This window comes from Dendropsophus ebraccatus, chromosome 2 (genome assembly GCF_027789765.1).
Source record: "Dendropsophus ebraccatus isolate aDenEbr1 chromosome 2, aDenEbr1.pat, whole genome shotgun sequence".
Classification (NCBI taxonomy): domain Eukaryota; kingdom Metazoa; phylum Chordata; class Amphibia; order Anura; family Hylidae; genus Dendropsophus; species Dendropsophus ebraccatus.
This window is the reverse complement of record NC_091455.1, coordinates 46,537,005-46,555,540: the sequence shown is the minus strand read 5'-3', so window position 1 is coordinate 46,555,540 and position 18,536 is coordinate 46,537,005. Positions and strand designations below refer to the sequence as shown.

At 46.3% G+C, this 18,536-nt stretch overlaps 1 protein-coding gene across 1 annotated transcript in view; it reads right to left on the bottom strand.

The window, feature by feature from the left end:
* Positions 1-18,536, bottom strand: part of JPH1 (junctophilin 1) — a 101,666-nt gene that overhangs the window by 21,304 nt on the left and 61,826 nt on the right. The window contains exon 3 of the mRNA XM_069957462.1: positions 6,685-6,803. Within this exon, the coding sequence (XP_069813563.1) occupies positions 6,685-6,803 (119 nt within the window). The remainder of the gene's footprint in view (positions 1-6,684; positions 6,804-18,536) is intronic.

The window sequence follows — 18,536 nt, the reverse complement described above, 5'->3', positions numbered from 1 at the left end:
AAAGCTTACACACAGATTTTTGTGTCTTTAGCAGAAAGCAGCAGCTCAGAACTTGGGGAAGGAGACTAAATAGATATTAACAAGTATGGAAGGAACTGTTAGTCTCACCATGGGCAGCAACATATCAAAAGTTATGTTTGAGCAGAATACCCCTTTAAGTCAGTGTCTCACTCAAACTAGAGGTATTAAAAAATGACTAGGGATGTATGCCAAACAAGAAGATGATATTACCCATCCGTAGACAGCTGTTTCAGGGTTATTGCCCCTTGTCAATAGAGAGCAAGGTGTTGGCTGGTCACATCTTAGTGGCCTTGCTGTAAGCAGGGACAGCCAAAAAGTTCAACAGCTGGTCAAAGTAGAGGAATTCTGTTCACATTTGCAGAACCGCAAATGTATACCCATCTTTGACCGGCACTACGGATGTGCATCCACAACTGTCCGCAATGCACGGCCCCATTCACAAGTGATAAATCATCCGCACTAGGACCAGACAGCATTTTTTGCACAGACTCCTAACAACTATGGGTATGTGAACGGGGCCATAAAAACCGAATAGGCCCATAATCTGTCCAGATAGAAAAGGCAGATGTGTGAACATACCCCTGTGACCCAAAAATGGCACTAACAGGTAAACACTTATAGGCCAGGTTCACACAGTGTATGACAGCAGCCTTTCTGTGACAGGGTAATGTCGCAGAACAGCCGCTGTCTGTGCGGGCACTTTTGGGTGTGCCCACATTCCAAATCACCATAGCAGACAATGTAAGGTGCGGCCGAAGCCGCACTTTACATTGTCTGCACTGTCAGTTTTGTGCGCCCGCTATTCAATGAATACTGGCTGCACAAAACTGACACGTCAGTTTTCTATCCGGCCGGAGTGTTTACAGAGTGTGTACACTCTTGCCAAAATTCCATAGGACACAATGTTATTTGAATTTTTAATAAATAGCGTCCGGTGTTGCAACGGACATAATTTATTGAAAATTTACGTTGTGTGAACTTGGCCATAAACTGTAACATACCGACCGCATAGTCCTGATCCAAAGAAAAGCCTCTGTATAACTGATATCAATTTCCAAGTGCCCACAGCGATATGTCGCACAGCGCTATCTTACAAGCCGTTTAGCCATGCATGAATTCCTCGCCGTGACCTTACAGACTGTCACATTCTATTAACGGTTATTAATAAAATCTTCACACAATATCATATTCAATACCCTTCTGTACTCTCCGGCCCTGCGTATAGCATTAAAGCCTATTATGGTAAGCATGGCTTGTTTCAGTGACACCTAGTACACTGGAGGCCTGTGTGTGTGGTGAACGAGGCTTTTATATCCCGCACAGACCACAGCAATTTTCTCGATAAGAGACATATTATCCGGATAACAAAGATTCTTTGTTGGGTGATATCAGCCATGATGGAGATGAGAGGTCTCTAATCCATGTAATAATCTGAAGCATTAAAAACAACGAAGACGACAAAGCTGATAAACCGCAGAATATTACACCGCTCTGATTTTATCTGGGGAATAATTGATTCTTTTCAGAAGTAAGAAGAGAGGATTATGCAGATGGCCGGGACATAAGATAATGGAGGCAGATCATTTATCCATTTCATAGCCAGTGTATTATGGGGAAACAAATGATGATCTATAACAGGGATGGGGATCCTTCAGCCCTCCAGCTGTTGCAAAACTACAATTCCCATCATGCCTGGACAGCCAAAGCCTTAGCTTCGGATCGCATTAGGATCAGTTTCTTCTTTGATTTATGTAGATGTGCACAGGTCTATATGGATGCAATCCCTTCCGAGCGCAGTGTTTCCCATCCTGTGCCTTTCTATCTGTTGGCGAACTGCAACTCCCAGTATTCCTCCAGCTGTGAGCACATAATGGGAGCTATACTTCTGCACAGGTTGCGGAATGGTGCAGCCAGAGTCCTGTAACATAACTGATGTATCCTGACACACAGATACAAAGCAAACATCTGGGCATCCTGCAAAGCGAGTAAATACAGTAATGTAGTGTGCACGCTGCACAGAGGAGGAGGGGGAGTCATTCCTATGGGAAAACCCAGGTCACAGCAGCTGGATGTGTAATGTACATAGGTGTGAGGACACTAACATCATCCTGCAATGCTAACAAGCTGGAACATTGTGAGAGATCCCTAACACATCCCCAATCACAGCACTAGAGAAATATTTAAACTTAGGGTTCACTAAAATCCGTGATTAAGGGGTTGGCCACTTTATAGTAAAATAGTTCAGTGTACAGTATTAGTAAGTGTACTCACTGTATATACTGACAGCAGCTCCCTGTGTACCTCATAGAGCTAACATCAGACTCCCCTCCTCCAGGCTGTGCTGTCCTGCTCTGTGGTGATTCTGAACATAATATGGCCAACATGGAGGAGCATGTGACCATGCTCCACCCCCCCGTGTTCTCCATTAGCAAATACAGGCTCTGTAATGGACACTGGGGCGGGGCATGGTCACATGCTTCGACATGTCGGCCATCTTATGGACAGAATCACCACAGAGCAGGGTAGCCTGGAGGAGGGGAGCCTGATTTTAGCTCTCTGAAGTACACAGGGAGCTGGCTGTCAGTTAGGGCAGTGAGTACACTGACTATTTGAACTATAAAGTGGCAAACCCCTTTAAGTTAAGTTACTATATGGATATGAAAGCACAAGCCATGGCACTGAGACAGCAACAAACAAGTGCAGAACCACAGTGATTTTCATCTGAAAGCTGGTATATGGACTGGGAATCAAAATGCAGACATTTCTTTCTTTTTGGTGCCTAATATCATGGTAAGTGAGTGTAATGGATTAAAACATTTCTGTAGAATGGCAGAATTAGCATTCGCACATTCAGTAATTTTGGTATGTGCAGTGATGATGTGGGAATTCAGAACTACCACTGTGTCAGTACAGTAGCACAAAGATTTAAACATTTTGGGAGCTCCCATGAATGAGGAGGACGGGGGCTCCAAATTCCCTTCGGTAGCACATCGTCCTTGTTTATGAACTGTACATGGAACGTGTAAATGCTCCCTAAGAGTGTATTCACACTAAGTAATTCTACACAGATTTCTCCCTCAAAATTCACCTGCTATACTCATAATTGTGCGCTGTACCTGGACTCGCCAAAAGCTGCAACTCCAGGTCCTGCCTGCCACGGCTGGTAGTGTGGGATGATAGAGTGCAGTGTCCCAGAACAGCCCTCTTATCCTCACACTTTTACTATGACCGATTATGTTCTGGAAAGCTATGGTCCACTGCAAACTGCGGGTATTGTGTCGCCCCCCTGCAGTATTCAGGTCTGCTATTCCATTCATTTTCTTGTATGTATATTTTGGTATCAGTGCCTAATGGTCTTATGTTGCCCCCCAGTGTTCAAGTATGGTACTTCTCATGTATATTTCACTGTATATGCCTAATAGTGTGATGATGCAATGGCTGGATGTCACGTGACTGTGCCCTGCTTGCATGGTAACTCCAATGGTCATCGAGCTTTGGCTGGGGTTTACCATGTGACTTCCTGTTCTACCTCAGTCTATCTCCTGCCCCAGAGGGGATAGGGTGTGTTGCTCTGCTGTTCCTGTTCAGTCGAGTCTTGTCCTCCACCTTCAGGAGACAAGTTCTGTGTCTGTCCTCTCTCCCTGCTAAGAGAGAGGCCTGCGTGTGCTCTGCTGCTCCAGTCCACTGGCTGTGTTCCTGTCTCAAGTCTCAAGATTCTCATCTGGGTGTCGATTCTTCAGTCATTCTTCAGTTCCTCTCATCATCATCTTCTCTAATCAACAGCAAGTATCTCATTCAAGTCTCACTCCACCCAGCATCTCAACTTCAGTTTCACTACTACTCTCATCATTCAGCACGCTACTCTCACAGCCTATTGCAGCATCACCCATTACTCTGCTTTATTCAAGTTTGCCTTATACCCGGTTGCATCCGGAGAGACTGTTGCTACTAGTTACCACCGTTACAATAAATATACAACTACCGTTGTTTCTGAACCTTGGCATTGGTGTGATAAATAGTGCCCTGACTAAGGACAACGAGGAATCGCATGCCTGGTATTCCCGCATGGTCAGGAGCCCGGTTTCCAGCTGTATCACCCTCGTGCCTACACCGTGACAACCCTATACCCTACAGCTGCCCCGGTTCCTGCCTGTTAGCACCATCTACACTGCGGAGTGGCCCCTAGGGGCCAGGGCATCGCAAGAGCATCTTGACAGAGACTGGCAAGGAATAAGAAAGGGCTGTGATAAGTGATGAGGATTTTATCTCATTAAAAAAAAAGTTGGTAAAGTTGGTAAAATCAGATGTACGTGTCCCCAGCAAGCAGGACATCCGTCTTGTTCGCACTACACAGACCTCAATGAAGCGAACAAGTGAGATTTGATTGGCTATCGAGAAGAGACTGTGTCTTGGGATCGCAGTGGGTCTCTGGGTAATTATTTAGGCCCAAACTTACCCATCAGCCAAAAGTGTTCAGCTGATGGCTATTTTTTTTAGTTTCCCTATACACACAAATGCCCCATACACATGCATTTTCGGAACAGTCAAATATTCCTGTGTTCTCTATGGAGATGGGAGGGGTAAGCCACAGTCAGACTGCTCTGGAGGTGGTTTACACCTCCAAGAACAAAAGGTTGGCAGCAAAAATCTACCAGGCCTGACATCATCTGTTGGTGGAGTTAGTAGGCCCTTTATACGCTGCCACTGGCGGCTTTGGCCATATTGAGTATATGTGTATGGGCATCCTTACTGAGGAGAAGTTAGGTCGGACGAGACATGTAGAGCAGTCATCAGACTACATGAGGCTGCACACAGGGGCTTCTTCACCTGCTATATCCCGCTCAGGCACTCATTCTCATGCCTGCCAAAGCTTTCTATTTATAGCTGATCACAATGTACCAATTAATAGTCTCATTGAATGTGAAAGAGACAATGGCAACAATGATTGTATTTAGAAATGCGCAACATGTAGTGAACCACAAAGAACACTCTGATCGGCTATGTGCACTGGGGAATAGGCTCACAAAATCTACCATCTAAAAGACTATTTTGAAAGTTGTGATGCTTTCCGTATCTTTCTTATTTAGGGATTTACATGGGATCTGTGAGACTATGAGCACAATTATGGAGTAATGATAATGTTGGCCATTTACACTGAATGTGTTTTGGTCCCTCCTGTCTCTCTTCTAATCGTGGATGTTGGAGTAAAGGAGGATCAGGCAGCTGGATTTCAAAAAGCTCAATCTGTTTGTTCTGTTCTCTGGGAGATAAGCCACTACCAGAGGTGTTCCAACTGAGGACACATGCATGTTTGGGCAGGTGAAGCAAACATACGTATGTGGAAAACATGGATACTTCCTATGGCATCAGGTTATGTTCCTGGCAGAGAAGTGCTGGCACATGCAGGATAAGGCCCCCTTTTCACTTCAGAAAAATGTATCTGGATTATCAAGAAATCTGGATAGTTTTTCTGACCCTTTCGGGGTTTTTCCTGAAGGATGTTTGTAACGAAAAATTGGCCCAAAAATTATAGGACACGTCCTATAATTGTCTGGATGAGCATCTGAAAGCTGTCTGGAATTTCGAATGCTTTGCTTGGCAGTCTGGGCCAGCGCCAGGACCCTCGCAAGTGCCGCCGTGTGCTGATGCTGGCCCTTTAACTGTATGCGCTCCTAATCAGGGGTGCATACAACTAAAGGGTGCCTTCACACCTACCGGATCCACAGCGGATCTCACTTCTGCGGATTCGTAGCGAGATCAGCTGCGCATCCGGTACCATTGACCCCCTATGATAGCACATACTCGCAGCGGGATTGACATCCCGCTGTCAGTATGTGCTTTAACCCCCCGCTTCCCGCAGCCCTGCCGCCCGAATCTACCATCCTTGGCCGCATCAGTCCATAATTGGCCGCATTAGCCCATCCCCGGCCGCATCCAGCAGCCCGCCGCCGTCTGCATCCCCCATCCACGGCTGCATCCCCCATCCCCGGCCGCATCCTCCCATCCCCGGCCGCATCCCGCCGCCGAGAGCATACAGTACCTGCTCTGCGGTGCGGCTGCAGTGAGGCTCCTGGCTCTGGTCCCGCTCAGCTGATCTGAGCGGGACTGGAGCCGGCAGCCTCACCGCCGAGCAGGTACTGTATGCTCTTGGCGGCGGGCTGCGGGAATCGGCCGGGGGTGGGGGGATGTGCCGGGGATCGGAGATGCGGGCGGCGGCGGGCTGAAGGATGTGGCCAGGGATGGGGGGGATGCGTCGGGGATAGACTGATGCGGCAGGGGATGGTAGATTCGGGCTGCGGGGCTGCAGGGGGGTTAAAGCACATACTGACAGCGGGATGTCAATCCCGCTGCGAGTATGTGCTATCATAGGGGGTCAATGGTACCGGATCCGCAGCGGTTCTCGCTTTGAATCCGCAGAAGTGAGATCCGCTGTGGATTCGGTAGGTGTGAAGGCACCCAAAGGAGAAGTCTGTTCAGATCCATTTCTTTTAACAAGTCAGAGCTGCTGTCACTGGGCATAAGACAACAAACAGAGTCACTGGCATAAGACAAGAGTACTGGGCAATGGAGTTTTCCAGCCTGATGCAATTGTTGCCACCAAGGATGAGGTAAAGCTATGTTACATAACATCAAAGTAACTGGAACCAGAATGGTTTTACCCACCGGGTTGATGGAAGCTTGGTGAGAGTTCTCTAGCCACGGCCCTGGCAATGTCCGATTCCTGACGTGCGGCTTGGCTCGCCTGGTCGGCAGCGTCCCCCTTTGCCCGAGCATGTGCTGTCCTACAATAGAGGGGAAACTTTATTAACATGCGTTGAGAAGTACCAATAGATAGCCTAAGAAAACACAACCCCTTTGGTATAACCGTGTATGTAAATCTATGGTGTATTCTGATATCTTACTGACTGTAAAGTAAATTGCAAAAAAATAGAAAATGTTTGAAAAGCACTCATGCCACCGTGACCCTACACTGTAACATACTCTTAATGGACACTGGAGTCTTTTAGTAAGGTAGTGTTGGATGTACCATTTATTGCTCCTATACGGCACCCTGAGGGTTACACACTCTCATACGCCTTTCTTCATTTCAGCAGCTTCACCAGGTGTCAGAGGAAAACAAACACTTTGCTCAGAGACAACAAGGGCCAGATGTCACCAGTGTGAACAAGAACAAACACCACGTAACACTGTACACATGAGGATCCTGGGCCGAGGGCTCACACGTGTCACTGGGCATTCTCATATACATGGCTAGTCACAGAATCAGACAACAGGAAGAACCACAGGGACAGAACAAGGACAGAAGTGCGTGTACGTCCCTCTCATCTGGAATAAAGGATGATAAGGAAACGTGTCATAAAAGTTATTTATGGGAAAATCCCCTTAAGAAGGGTCCGATAAGTAAGTATCATGACCAGGATACTTTCCATGTACAGTCCTGGCGTTTACTGCCTGCGTGTTCACATGGAGATTGTTCACACTGCGCGGAAATCTTACAATCCACATACCATACACCTGAATAGGGTTTCTGCAACCAAGATGATGCGTTTTGATCACTTTTTTTTTTTTTATAATGGACGTCCATGATAAAACGGATGCACACAAATGCATCTGTTTTTTGCAAAAATGGAGTGAAAAAAAAAAAAAAAAAAAGTGGCGTGAACCTAGCCTTAGGGCCCTATTCCAAGGGACGATTATCGTTCGCATAATCGTTAACGATAAACAATCCAAATGACCGCTATTGCAAAAGACCTGAAATCGTTCACCCATTTACATGGAACGATAATCGTTACTTATGTTCTTGCGGTCGTCTTGTCGTCGCTATTGCGTTTGTCACTACTGCGAACGACCGAACGACATCTTATTCAATGCGAATGATTTGCGAACGAGCAATGTTAAAAATAGGTCCAGGTCTTATTAAACGATCAACGATTTCTCGTTCGGTCGTTAATCGTTAACTGCTATTCAAATGAACGATTATCGCTTAGATTCGAACAATTTTACGATAATCTGAACGATAATCGTCCGGTGGAATAGGGCCCTTAGTGAAGGTATATCCAGCTCTCACCCTCATTGTCAGGAGCTTCCGGTGCTTATTTATATTGAGTAAGTGGCATGTTACTTATTTCTGGTGAAAACTACAAGGATTATCACCACCGAATGTCAATGGGGCTATTTCTGGAAGCAGCATGTTATAGAGCAGGAGGGGCTATGCAGATTGATACGTGGGAAATGTTCCAGGAGAATTTGTCATTTATTCATGTAAATCTGTGCTCATTCTGGGCCACGTAGTCAGGTGGGTGGTGCTAAGCAGTGATTGACAGTTCTCTTTATATGCCCACATACACACACACTATATTATATATATATATATATATATATATATATATATATATATATATATATATATATATATAAATATATATAAAATGGAACAGGTGTAGACGGCACTGTGTGGCAAATAGCTCCGGTGGGTGCACGGCCCTCAGGAGTTAGACCCAAACTCCTTGGAAATCCAGACAATAGGTAGGAAGGCGGCACTCCAAAAATAGTGAAAAAACAGTGGTTTTATTCACCCATAATGTGCAATACAACGTTTCAGTTTCTCGATGAAACCTTTTTCAAGCAACACATACACATGTGAAGGAAGGGGCTGGTATTTAAAGTCCATAAGCTCAGCCCATAATCAGTGACATCATAATTACATAATTATATAAACAATCCGCAAAACTATATATTACAGTGTACATAACCCCATTGCAAACATAGTATAGTGTGAAGTGATAGTGACTAACACTAAAAAATAACGTCCGATCCTCTAGAGATGCAGCAGCGTCCATGTAATTCAGAACGTATCTGGCTCATATATACAAAAGGGTTAATGGAAGGAGGTTGTCCCTCACCCGGTAACTTGAATAAACCGCTACTCCTCCACGTGTAGTTCCAGCTTGTAAACAAAGGCTCTGCTCATGCTCGGAGGGGTGCGCTCAAGGACTCGTCAGGAAGGGCGTCATAGCTCCCAATCGGCATCACCGAACCGCGCGTGCGCTTTCCAAACGGAGCGACAGCCGTCACTACCAATAGATGTTCGGGGATTGCGCATGTGCTGTGCATGCCAGGTCTCTATCGGGGCCATCTTGGTTGAGGTCATTGTGTCCCTTAGAGAAAATTCCGTCAAGGGCAACATCCTTGAAGTGGAGTGGAAACGTCCCATACAGGTCCCCGCCCTCTGTGGGTGTCGCACTCAGGACCTCCGGACTGGTTGATCCCTGATCCATCCGAATGTCACGGTTACTTGGATCAGGATCTTCCATACTCCACATAGATAGGACGGCATGCCCAATGTACAATGTGAACACTGACCAGAACCGCGGTGGATCAACCAGTCCGGAGGTCCTGAGTGCGACACCCACAGAGGGCGGGGACCTGTATGGGACGTTTCCACTCCACTTCAAGGATGTTGCCCTTGACGGAATTTTCTCTAAGGGACACAATGACCTCAACCAAGATGGCCCCGATAGAGACCTGGCATGCACAGCGCATGCGCAATCCCCGAACATCTATTGGTAGTGACGGCTGTCGCTCCGTTTGGAAAGCGCACGCGCGGTTCGGTGATGCCGATTGGGAGCTATGACGCCCTTTCTGACGAGTCCTTGAGCGCACCCCTCCGAGCATGAGCAGAGCCTTTGTTTACAAGCTGGAACTACACGTGGAGGAGTAGCGGTTTATTCAAGTTACCGGGTGAGGGACAACCTCCTTCCATTAACCCTTTTGTATATATGAGCCAGATACGTTCTGAATTACATGGACGCTGCTGCATCTCTAGAGGATCGGACGTTATTTTTTAGTGTTAGTCACTATCACTTCACACTATACTATGTTTGCAATGGGGTTATGTACACTGTAATATATAGTTTTGCGGATTGTTTATATAATTATGTAATTATGATGTCACTGATTATGGGCTGAGCTTATGGACTTTAAATACCAGCCCCTTCCTTCACATGTGTATGTGTTGCTTGAAAAAGGTTTCATCGAGAAACTGAAACGTTGTATTGCACATTATGGGTGAATAAAACCACTGTTTTTTCACTATTTTTGGAGTGCCGCCTTCCTACCTATTGTCTATATATATATATATATATATATATTAGACTTAGGTTAACTTAAGCAAGAAACTATGGCACACAGTTATATCTCCCATCCCCCGCTATGACAGGATATAGCATACAAGATCACGATCATCATCCGAAGTTTTTTTTTCAACTTTCGCAGTATTCAGCCACATATATTGCTACTATTTTCCCCCAGATATTAAAGGGGTACTCCATTTTTTTTCTTTTAAATCAACTAGTTTCAGAAAGTTATACTAATTTGTAAATTACTTCTATTTAAAAATCTCCAGTCTTTCGGTACTTATAAGCTGCTGTATGTCCTGCAGGAAGTGGGGGATTATTTCCAGCGCTCTCTGCTGCCACCTGTGTCTGAGACCGGAACTGTGCAAAGCAGCAGCAAATCCACATTGAAAACCTCTCCTTCTCTGGACAGTTCCTGACATGGATAGAGGTGACAGCAGAGAGCACTGTGTCAGGGTATGTGCACACTGAGGATTACAGACGGAACATTCGTCCGTGTCATAGACTCGTCCGTGTCATTCTTTGGACGGAGGAAGGAATCCGCCCGTGCATAGAATGGAGTCTATGACACGGGCGGAGACGCGCGCGCCCGCTGCACTCCACAAGCGGGCGCGAGCTGATGATTACACAGCGGATGTTCCGTCTGTAATCCTCAGTGTGCACATACCCTCAGACTGGAAAAAATACACCACTTCCTACAGGACATACAGCAGCTGATAAGTATGGGAACACTTGAGATTTTTTAATAGAAGCAATTTACAAATCTATATAACTTTCTGAACCCAGTTGACTTAAAGGGAACCATTCACCCCCTGGCCCCAGGCAGAAACTGACATACAGTGACATAAAGGTCAATATACTTACCACATCGCTCCCGATCCTGTCCCGAATCCCGTTGTTGACACAGAGAAATCGGCGATTCTTCTTCTCGCGCCCATTATGGTAATGAGCGCCGCCGGGTCCGAAGTCCAGCCTTCTCCCCGCCTCCGACACTTGATTGACGCCGGGTCCTCTTCCTCCTCGTCTTCTTTCTTCTCGCCGGATCCCGCGCAGGCGCCGTGACAGTCGTTTTCGGCGCATGCGCAGTTCACAATTGAAGCCGCTCCACAGCTTCACTGTTTACTGCGCGTGCGCCGATTGCCTCGGACACGTATCCTGTTAACCGCGCAGGCGCAGAGAGGTGATGAGACCATCGCAACGGCGCCTGCGCGGGAATTCGTCAGAAGACTGTAGACTGAAGACGTCAATCAAGTTCCAGGAGGCGTGGATGGGCGGCGACGAGAATAGGACCTCATGAATAAGTTGGACTCGTCCGTCGTTTCCTATGGACGTTGGACTCATCTCAGCTCATTACCATAATGGGCGGGAGAAGAAGAATCGGCGATTTCTCCGTGTCAACAACGGGATCCGTGACGGGACCGGGAGCGATGTGGTAAGTATATTGACCTTTATGTCACTGTATGTCAGTTTCTGCCGGGGGCCACGGGGTGAATGGTTCCCTTTAAAGAAAGATTTTTGCTGGAGTACCCCTTTAATTACATTACTGTTAATAGAAAAAACTGAACCATTTCAATGACGTAAATTGACATATTGGTTGCTTTCTGCATGATAACTAGCCTGTTTGAGCTGGAAAACAATCTGGGCTTCTTGGAATCTTCTTTGACAGTGAACAGCTGACATCTCAGCTTTTTTGATGTATAACCTGCTCGCTGACAGTACACAATGGGAAGAGTACACGCTGCCACATGCTCACTTAGAACAATTAAAGGGACAGGCGACGTAATATTCCATCAGCCAACATTTCCCAATAAACTCATAATATTGTTGTTATATGTGTGACTATGCGGGCAATACTATATACTACATATTGTATGGGCTGACTTCTATGTCCTAAAACATGGCATCCAGCAACATAGGTTTAGTAAACCTCATAGCATGATGTACTAAAAGGCATTAGACTAACAGAGATATATATATCTGTAATCTCTCTATTGGCCTAATTTACGCTCTTTGTACACCAGTGACCACCACTTTATGGGGTATGTCAACCATTAAACATCTCATTATGGTTGATATATAAGCCACCCAGAAAGTACCGATCCCAAGTTAAAGCCTAGATTATACTTCAGAGCTGCATTTTTAATTCTGTAGTAATATCTTAGCTATTACTATAAGCCGTAGCCTGGAACCTCTCCCTATTACTATAAGCCGTAGCCTGGAACCTCTCCCTATTACTATAAGCTGTAGCCTGGAACCTTTTCCTATTACTATAAGCCGTAGCCTGGAACCACTCCCTATTACTATATTACTATAAGCCGTAGCCTGGAACCTCTCCCTATTACTATAAGTTGTAGCCTGGAACCTCTCCCTATTACTATATTACTATAAGCCGTAGGCTGGAATCTCTTCCTATTACTATAAGCCATAGCCTGGAACCTCTCCCTATTACTATAAGCCGTAGCCTGGAACCTCTCCCTATTACTATAAGCTGTAGCCTGGAACCTTTTCCTATTACTATATTACTATAAGCCGTAGCCTGGAACCACTCCCTATTACTATATTACTATAAGCCGTAGCCTGGAACCACTCCCTATTACTATATTACTATAAGCCGTAGCCTGGAACCTCTCCCTATTACTATAAGCCGTGACCTGGACAGCGTGGGAGCGGAGGAAAGGTGAGTGGGATGTTTATTTTTTTCATTTGGGGCAGACACTGGGGGTTAACTAGGCCACCAGGGACATGACTGGGGGGGGGGGGGGGGTTAACTAGGCTACCAGGGACATGACTGGGGGGGGGGGGGGGGTTAACTAGGCTACCAGGGACATGACTGGGGGGGGGGGGTTAACTAGGCTACCAGGGACATGACTGGGGGGGGGGGGGGGTTAACTAGGCAACCAGGGACATGACTGGGGGGGGGGGGGGTTAACTAGGCTACCAGGGACATGACTGGGGGGTTAACTAGGCCACAAGGGAAATGACTGGGGGGTTAACTAGGCCACCAGGGACATGACTGGGGGGGTTAACTAGGCTACCAGGGACATGACTGGGGGGGGGGGTTAAGAAGGCCACCAGGGACATGACTGGGGGGGGGTTAACTAGGCTACCAGGGACATGACCGGGGGGGGGGGGGGGGGTTAACTAGGCTACCAGGGACATGACTGGGGGGGGGGGGGGGTTAACTAGGCTACCAGGGACATGACTGGGGGGGGGGTTAACTAGGCTACCAGGGACATGACTGGGGGGGGGGGGGTTAACTAGGCTACCAGGGACATGACTGGGGGGTTAACTAGGCCACAAGGGACATGACTGGGGGGTTAACTAGGCCACCAGGGACATGACTGGGGGGTTAACTAGGCCACCAGGGACATGACTGGGGGGTTAACTAGGCCACAAGGGACATGACTGGGGGGTTAACTAGGCTACCAGGGACATGACTGGGGGGGGGGGGGGGGGGGGTTAACTAGGCTACCAGGGACATGACGGGGGGGGGGGGGGGGTTAACTAGGCTACCAGGGACATGACTGGGGGGTTAACTAGGCTACCAGGGACATGACTGGGGGGTTAACTAGGCCACCAGGGACATGACTGAGGAGTTAACTAGGCCACCAGGGACATGACTGGGGGGGGGGTTAACTAGGCCACCAGGGACATGACTGGGGGGGGGGGGGTTAACTAGGCTACCAGGGACATGACTGGGGGGTTAACTAGGCCACAAGGGACATGACTGGGGGGTTAACTAGGCCACAAGGGACATGACTGGGGGGTTAACTAGGCCACCAGGGACATGACTGGGGGGTTAACTAGGCCACAAGGGACATGACTGGGGGGTTAACTAGGCTACCAGGGACATGACTGGGGGGGGGGGGGTTAACTAGGCTACCAGGGACATGACTGGGGGGGGGGGGGTTAACTAGGCTACCAGGGACATGACTGGGGGCTTAACTAGGCTACCAGGGACATGACTGGGGGCTTAACTAGGCCACCAGGGACATGACTGAGGAGTTAACTAGGCCACCAGGGACATGACTGGGGGGGGGGGGTTAACTAGGCCACCAGGGACATGACTGAGGAGTTAACTAGGCCACCAGGGACATGGCTGGGGGGTTAACTAGGCTACCAGGGGCATCACTAAGGATTCAAATCAGGTACAAGGGGCATCACAGAGGGTTAACTACAATAGCAGGGGCATTAGGGGAACAATACTTTGCCTTGTTCGGGTGCTGCAAACCCCCGCTACTAACTGCCGCGCACGGTATAACATTGAGTGCGGCCCTCGAATGATTTTATTAAGGCCCGACCGGCCCTCGACATGGAAAAGGTTCCCCACCCCTGCTATAAACCATTGCCTGGAACCTCTCCCTATTACTATAAGCCATAGCCTGGAACCTCTCCCTATTACTATATTACTATAAGCCATAGCCTGGAACCCTTCCCTATTAAAAAATGTAGCCTGGATATTTCACTGTCTGGCAGCTGCGGAGCACTCTCTTGGAAGTGTAGTAAAATAGATATACTATTCACCAGTTTACCCGTTTCATATACAGACTTGTAAATGCTGCCAGAAGCAGGAGTCATTGGGGCAGTCCCTGGTGGCTTCACCCCGCCCCATTGGCCCTGATTGATGAATTGCTCCTTGTCTGGCTCCAGGAAGAGATTTATCAATCAAGGCTGGTCGGGCACTGAGAAGCCACCAGGTTAAGGCAGTACGAAAATGACAACAGGTTACCTTTAAGGGTGACTGTCCAATAAAAATCCTACCTATTACAGCACCATGTAAATCCACTTCTATGACATACAAATAATTTTCAATGTCAATCTATGACTATTAGTTGCTACACAGCAGCTGACCTATAGGCTACAATGGAGGAGCAGCCAAACACATGCCAACGTCCATCATGCACCATGCTATGTGTTGGCTGTTGTAGTATATAGCACTAGAGGAGTAGTTTTCTGCAGCGATGAACCACATGTCCATCTGACAGACAATTCTGGGTCAGATGTTTCTAAACCATATATACCCTTGAAGGAATTACAGTGAAGTATTGAAGGTTTGGACTATTCCTGGTACATTTATATGTACTGGGTTTACAGCGGATTTCACGCAAGTGGTATAGCAACAAATAGTGGAAATCACATCATTTGTTCGGGATTGTAAGGTGTACTCCAAAGGCACGACATGAAGCTGAAAGCTACGGACGTGGCTGTGACATTTATGCCCGTACCCTGCAGCTACGACTTGTCCAGTATAAAAATAGTGCGGAATGAAATCCTTACAACAAATGGCAGTGGGTAGGACACATAGCAAGAAGGACAGAGAACAGATGGCCGGGCACAGAGAAGCAGTGGTTGTGAGAGACTGAGAAACACTAGGGACACCGCCAAAATCTAATCAGCAGGCTCAAGAGGGAAATAGCTTTACTCCGCTGCTGACAGCGATTTACAGGCATGAGCCCCGGCGAACGAAAAAGAGCAAGACTGCAAGAGCTGGAATATATGACCAGGGTCTAGGCTTCCTACACACATTCTCTGGAGGATACCGCGTATCTAAGCTTGCATCCTAATCTATCTATTCTTAAAGGGTTTATCCAGCACTACAAAAACATGGCCACTTTCTTCCAGAGACAGCCCCACTCTTGTCTCCAGCTTGGGCGGGGTTTTGCTGCTCAGTTCCATTGAAGTGAATGGAGCTTAATTGCAAACCGCACCTGAACTGGAGACAAGAGTCGTGTTGTCTCTGAAAGAAAGTGGCCATGTTTTTGTAGCACTGGATAACCCCTTTAAAGGGGGACAGTAAAATTCACATTGCTAACTGATCTACGGGCATCATGTTATAAAGCAGGAGGAGTTTAACAGATTGATATATCATTATAAAAAAAAAATCTGCTAAGCAGTCCAGTGGGCGGTCCTACAGTAACTGTACGAGTGAGCACAACAGAATAACTGTCACTGATTAGGACCGCCCACCGGACTCCTATAATTGATTAGAGATTTGTGTGTGTAAATTGAAAGTTCTATGGAATTTTTCCTTATAAACCTACATATCAATGAGCTCAGCGAGCCCTGCTCTGTAACATTATCCTGGCAGATGTCACCTAACTTAAAGGGCAAAATTATAAATTTCATGCATGAATCTGTATATTGCCTATACAGATCTGGGAGGAGGTGGGTGACAATGTTGGATGTGGGAGGGGGGGGGAGGGGCTGGTGTTAACGCCCAGCTATCTGCAGCAGTGCTGGAGGAAAGGTATTGACATATATTGATAACCTGACACTACCAATCCCCCTGGGAGGATAGCTGACGTCAAACATAATCATTACTATTACCAAAGAGGAAGAGACGTCAATACAGATCCCATGCAAATTCCATGTAGATAGTAGATAGAGAGTTATAATAGACAGAGAAGGACTCCAGATCGTGACCACACCAAAGCTGGAATTATGTAAATTATGGTTAAAGTCATTGTATAACAATATCCTAATGTAACTCTGCCTACAGTATATTTATGTACTTGTTACTTATAAACAAGTTGAAAAAAAAAATTATGGTTGAAATGTATAGGGATGGACTGCCGATGCATGGTGGATGCACGATGTGCCAAATACAGTACATTGAGAGGCTTGGACTAAACTTGTGACCTCAAAATATAAACCGCAATATGTTCATGGTGTTTCTTTAAAGTGGCAGCACGCTATGGCTTTGGTGGTTTTTCGTTTATTTTTTTCTTCTCTTAGACTTTTATAGCTGGAAACATGCTAAAGATTTTCCCCCAATTGTTCAACAGAAATCACATGACTTATAACAAAAACAAACAAACAAAAAAACCCATGGGGAAAAAATATCAAATATATAAAAATATATAAAAATATCAAATAAAAAAACGTTTATACTAGTACACAGTACAGGTGTTTTTTGTTTTTTTTTTAGGCCATGCATTTGTATCTGTAAGAAGCCTAATGAAAAGGTTGGCACATTTCGTTTTTTTGCACCCATTCCTGGTTTTGGCTAATACTGACCAAAATTCTAGATGTGGATCCAGCCTATGGTGACTATGGTTTTAAATTTGGACTTGAATTTCCATGCTGTTTTTTTTTTTTTTTTTTTTTTTACAATTTTTGTTCACTAATCTGAAGGGAAAATCCCCCGTGTGTAAACCTACTAATATCAGACTGGCACAACACTTGTAAATTTCAATATTTACAGCTGTGACGCTTTTTAAGGTCTCCTTTCCTGACCCAATTTACACACATTGTTACTTGAGAGGTTTCAAGCAGACATCACAAGGATCTGAATGGTACACTGACTTCTTGTTCCAGCATTAACCCCGTGTGTGCTCTCCCTCTTAACATGCATCAAGTTGGCATCGGCTTCTACTTCACAACCAAGACCAGGGAGTGTTACCAGCGTGCCTGCACAAATGGCCGCTCGTCTGTTAACCACCACACACGTAGAGAAGTTTGCATAGGTGCGGGCGGCGTACGGCCTGCACGCTTATACACATATATGAAATTAGAATAAAGATCATGCTTCGCTCGTAGCAATTCTGTTGATGTGGAAAACCAGGTTATAGCAGATGAGATGGAAAGAACGATCTCCATAGCAACCATGCAGCTCTTTAAAATGGAGGGGGGAGGGCGGCTCATCTTTTGCTGGAGGCCCCAGTAAACAATTTTAAGTCAGATTTCTAAAGCTCAAGGGTATTGGGATGACAGTGAATGTAAACCTTCAGATGACCATAGCCGGGGTATACATAGATGGCGACCATATACAATTGCATCATATACTGGCGTCCTACCGTGAGGGGCATGGGACCAGGATGCCGATTATATGCAAATAATATTTATAGAAACAATGGAGCAAATGAAGCCTCCGATATGGATGTGGTTTACAGGAACATGCATTACAGCTCCAGAGAATATTTACACCTTTGCCACCAATGCTCCAATGCAAATGTATTGCTTCAAAACTTTTTCACATCAGTGTAACAGTTCCTAGCGCACACCATGCTAAAAAATACATATCCCTTAATGCCCCAAAGGCTTCTTCAGATCCGTGTGAACTTGGCCTCTCTAGCTTCCCCCCTGACCCAACACTGAGGATACAGTCACAAGTACTTAAAGGGGGTTTGCAGCTCAGTTCCATAGAAGTGAAAGGAGCTGAATTGTAATCCCACACAGCCTGAGGACAGGGGCAGTGCTGTTTTTGCAAGAAAGTAGCTGTCCCTTTAATCCGCTGCACAATTTATCAATATAAATACAATATGCAACACGAAATCTGCAGCGCATTAAGTGTAAATATACCACGAAGATACACTGGAGGTGTGAGACCGGCTATATGAAGCACTTGATGTCACAGGAAAACAAGGTGGGTTCGGAATC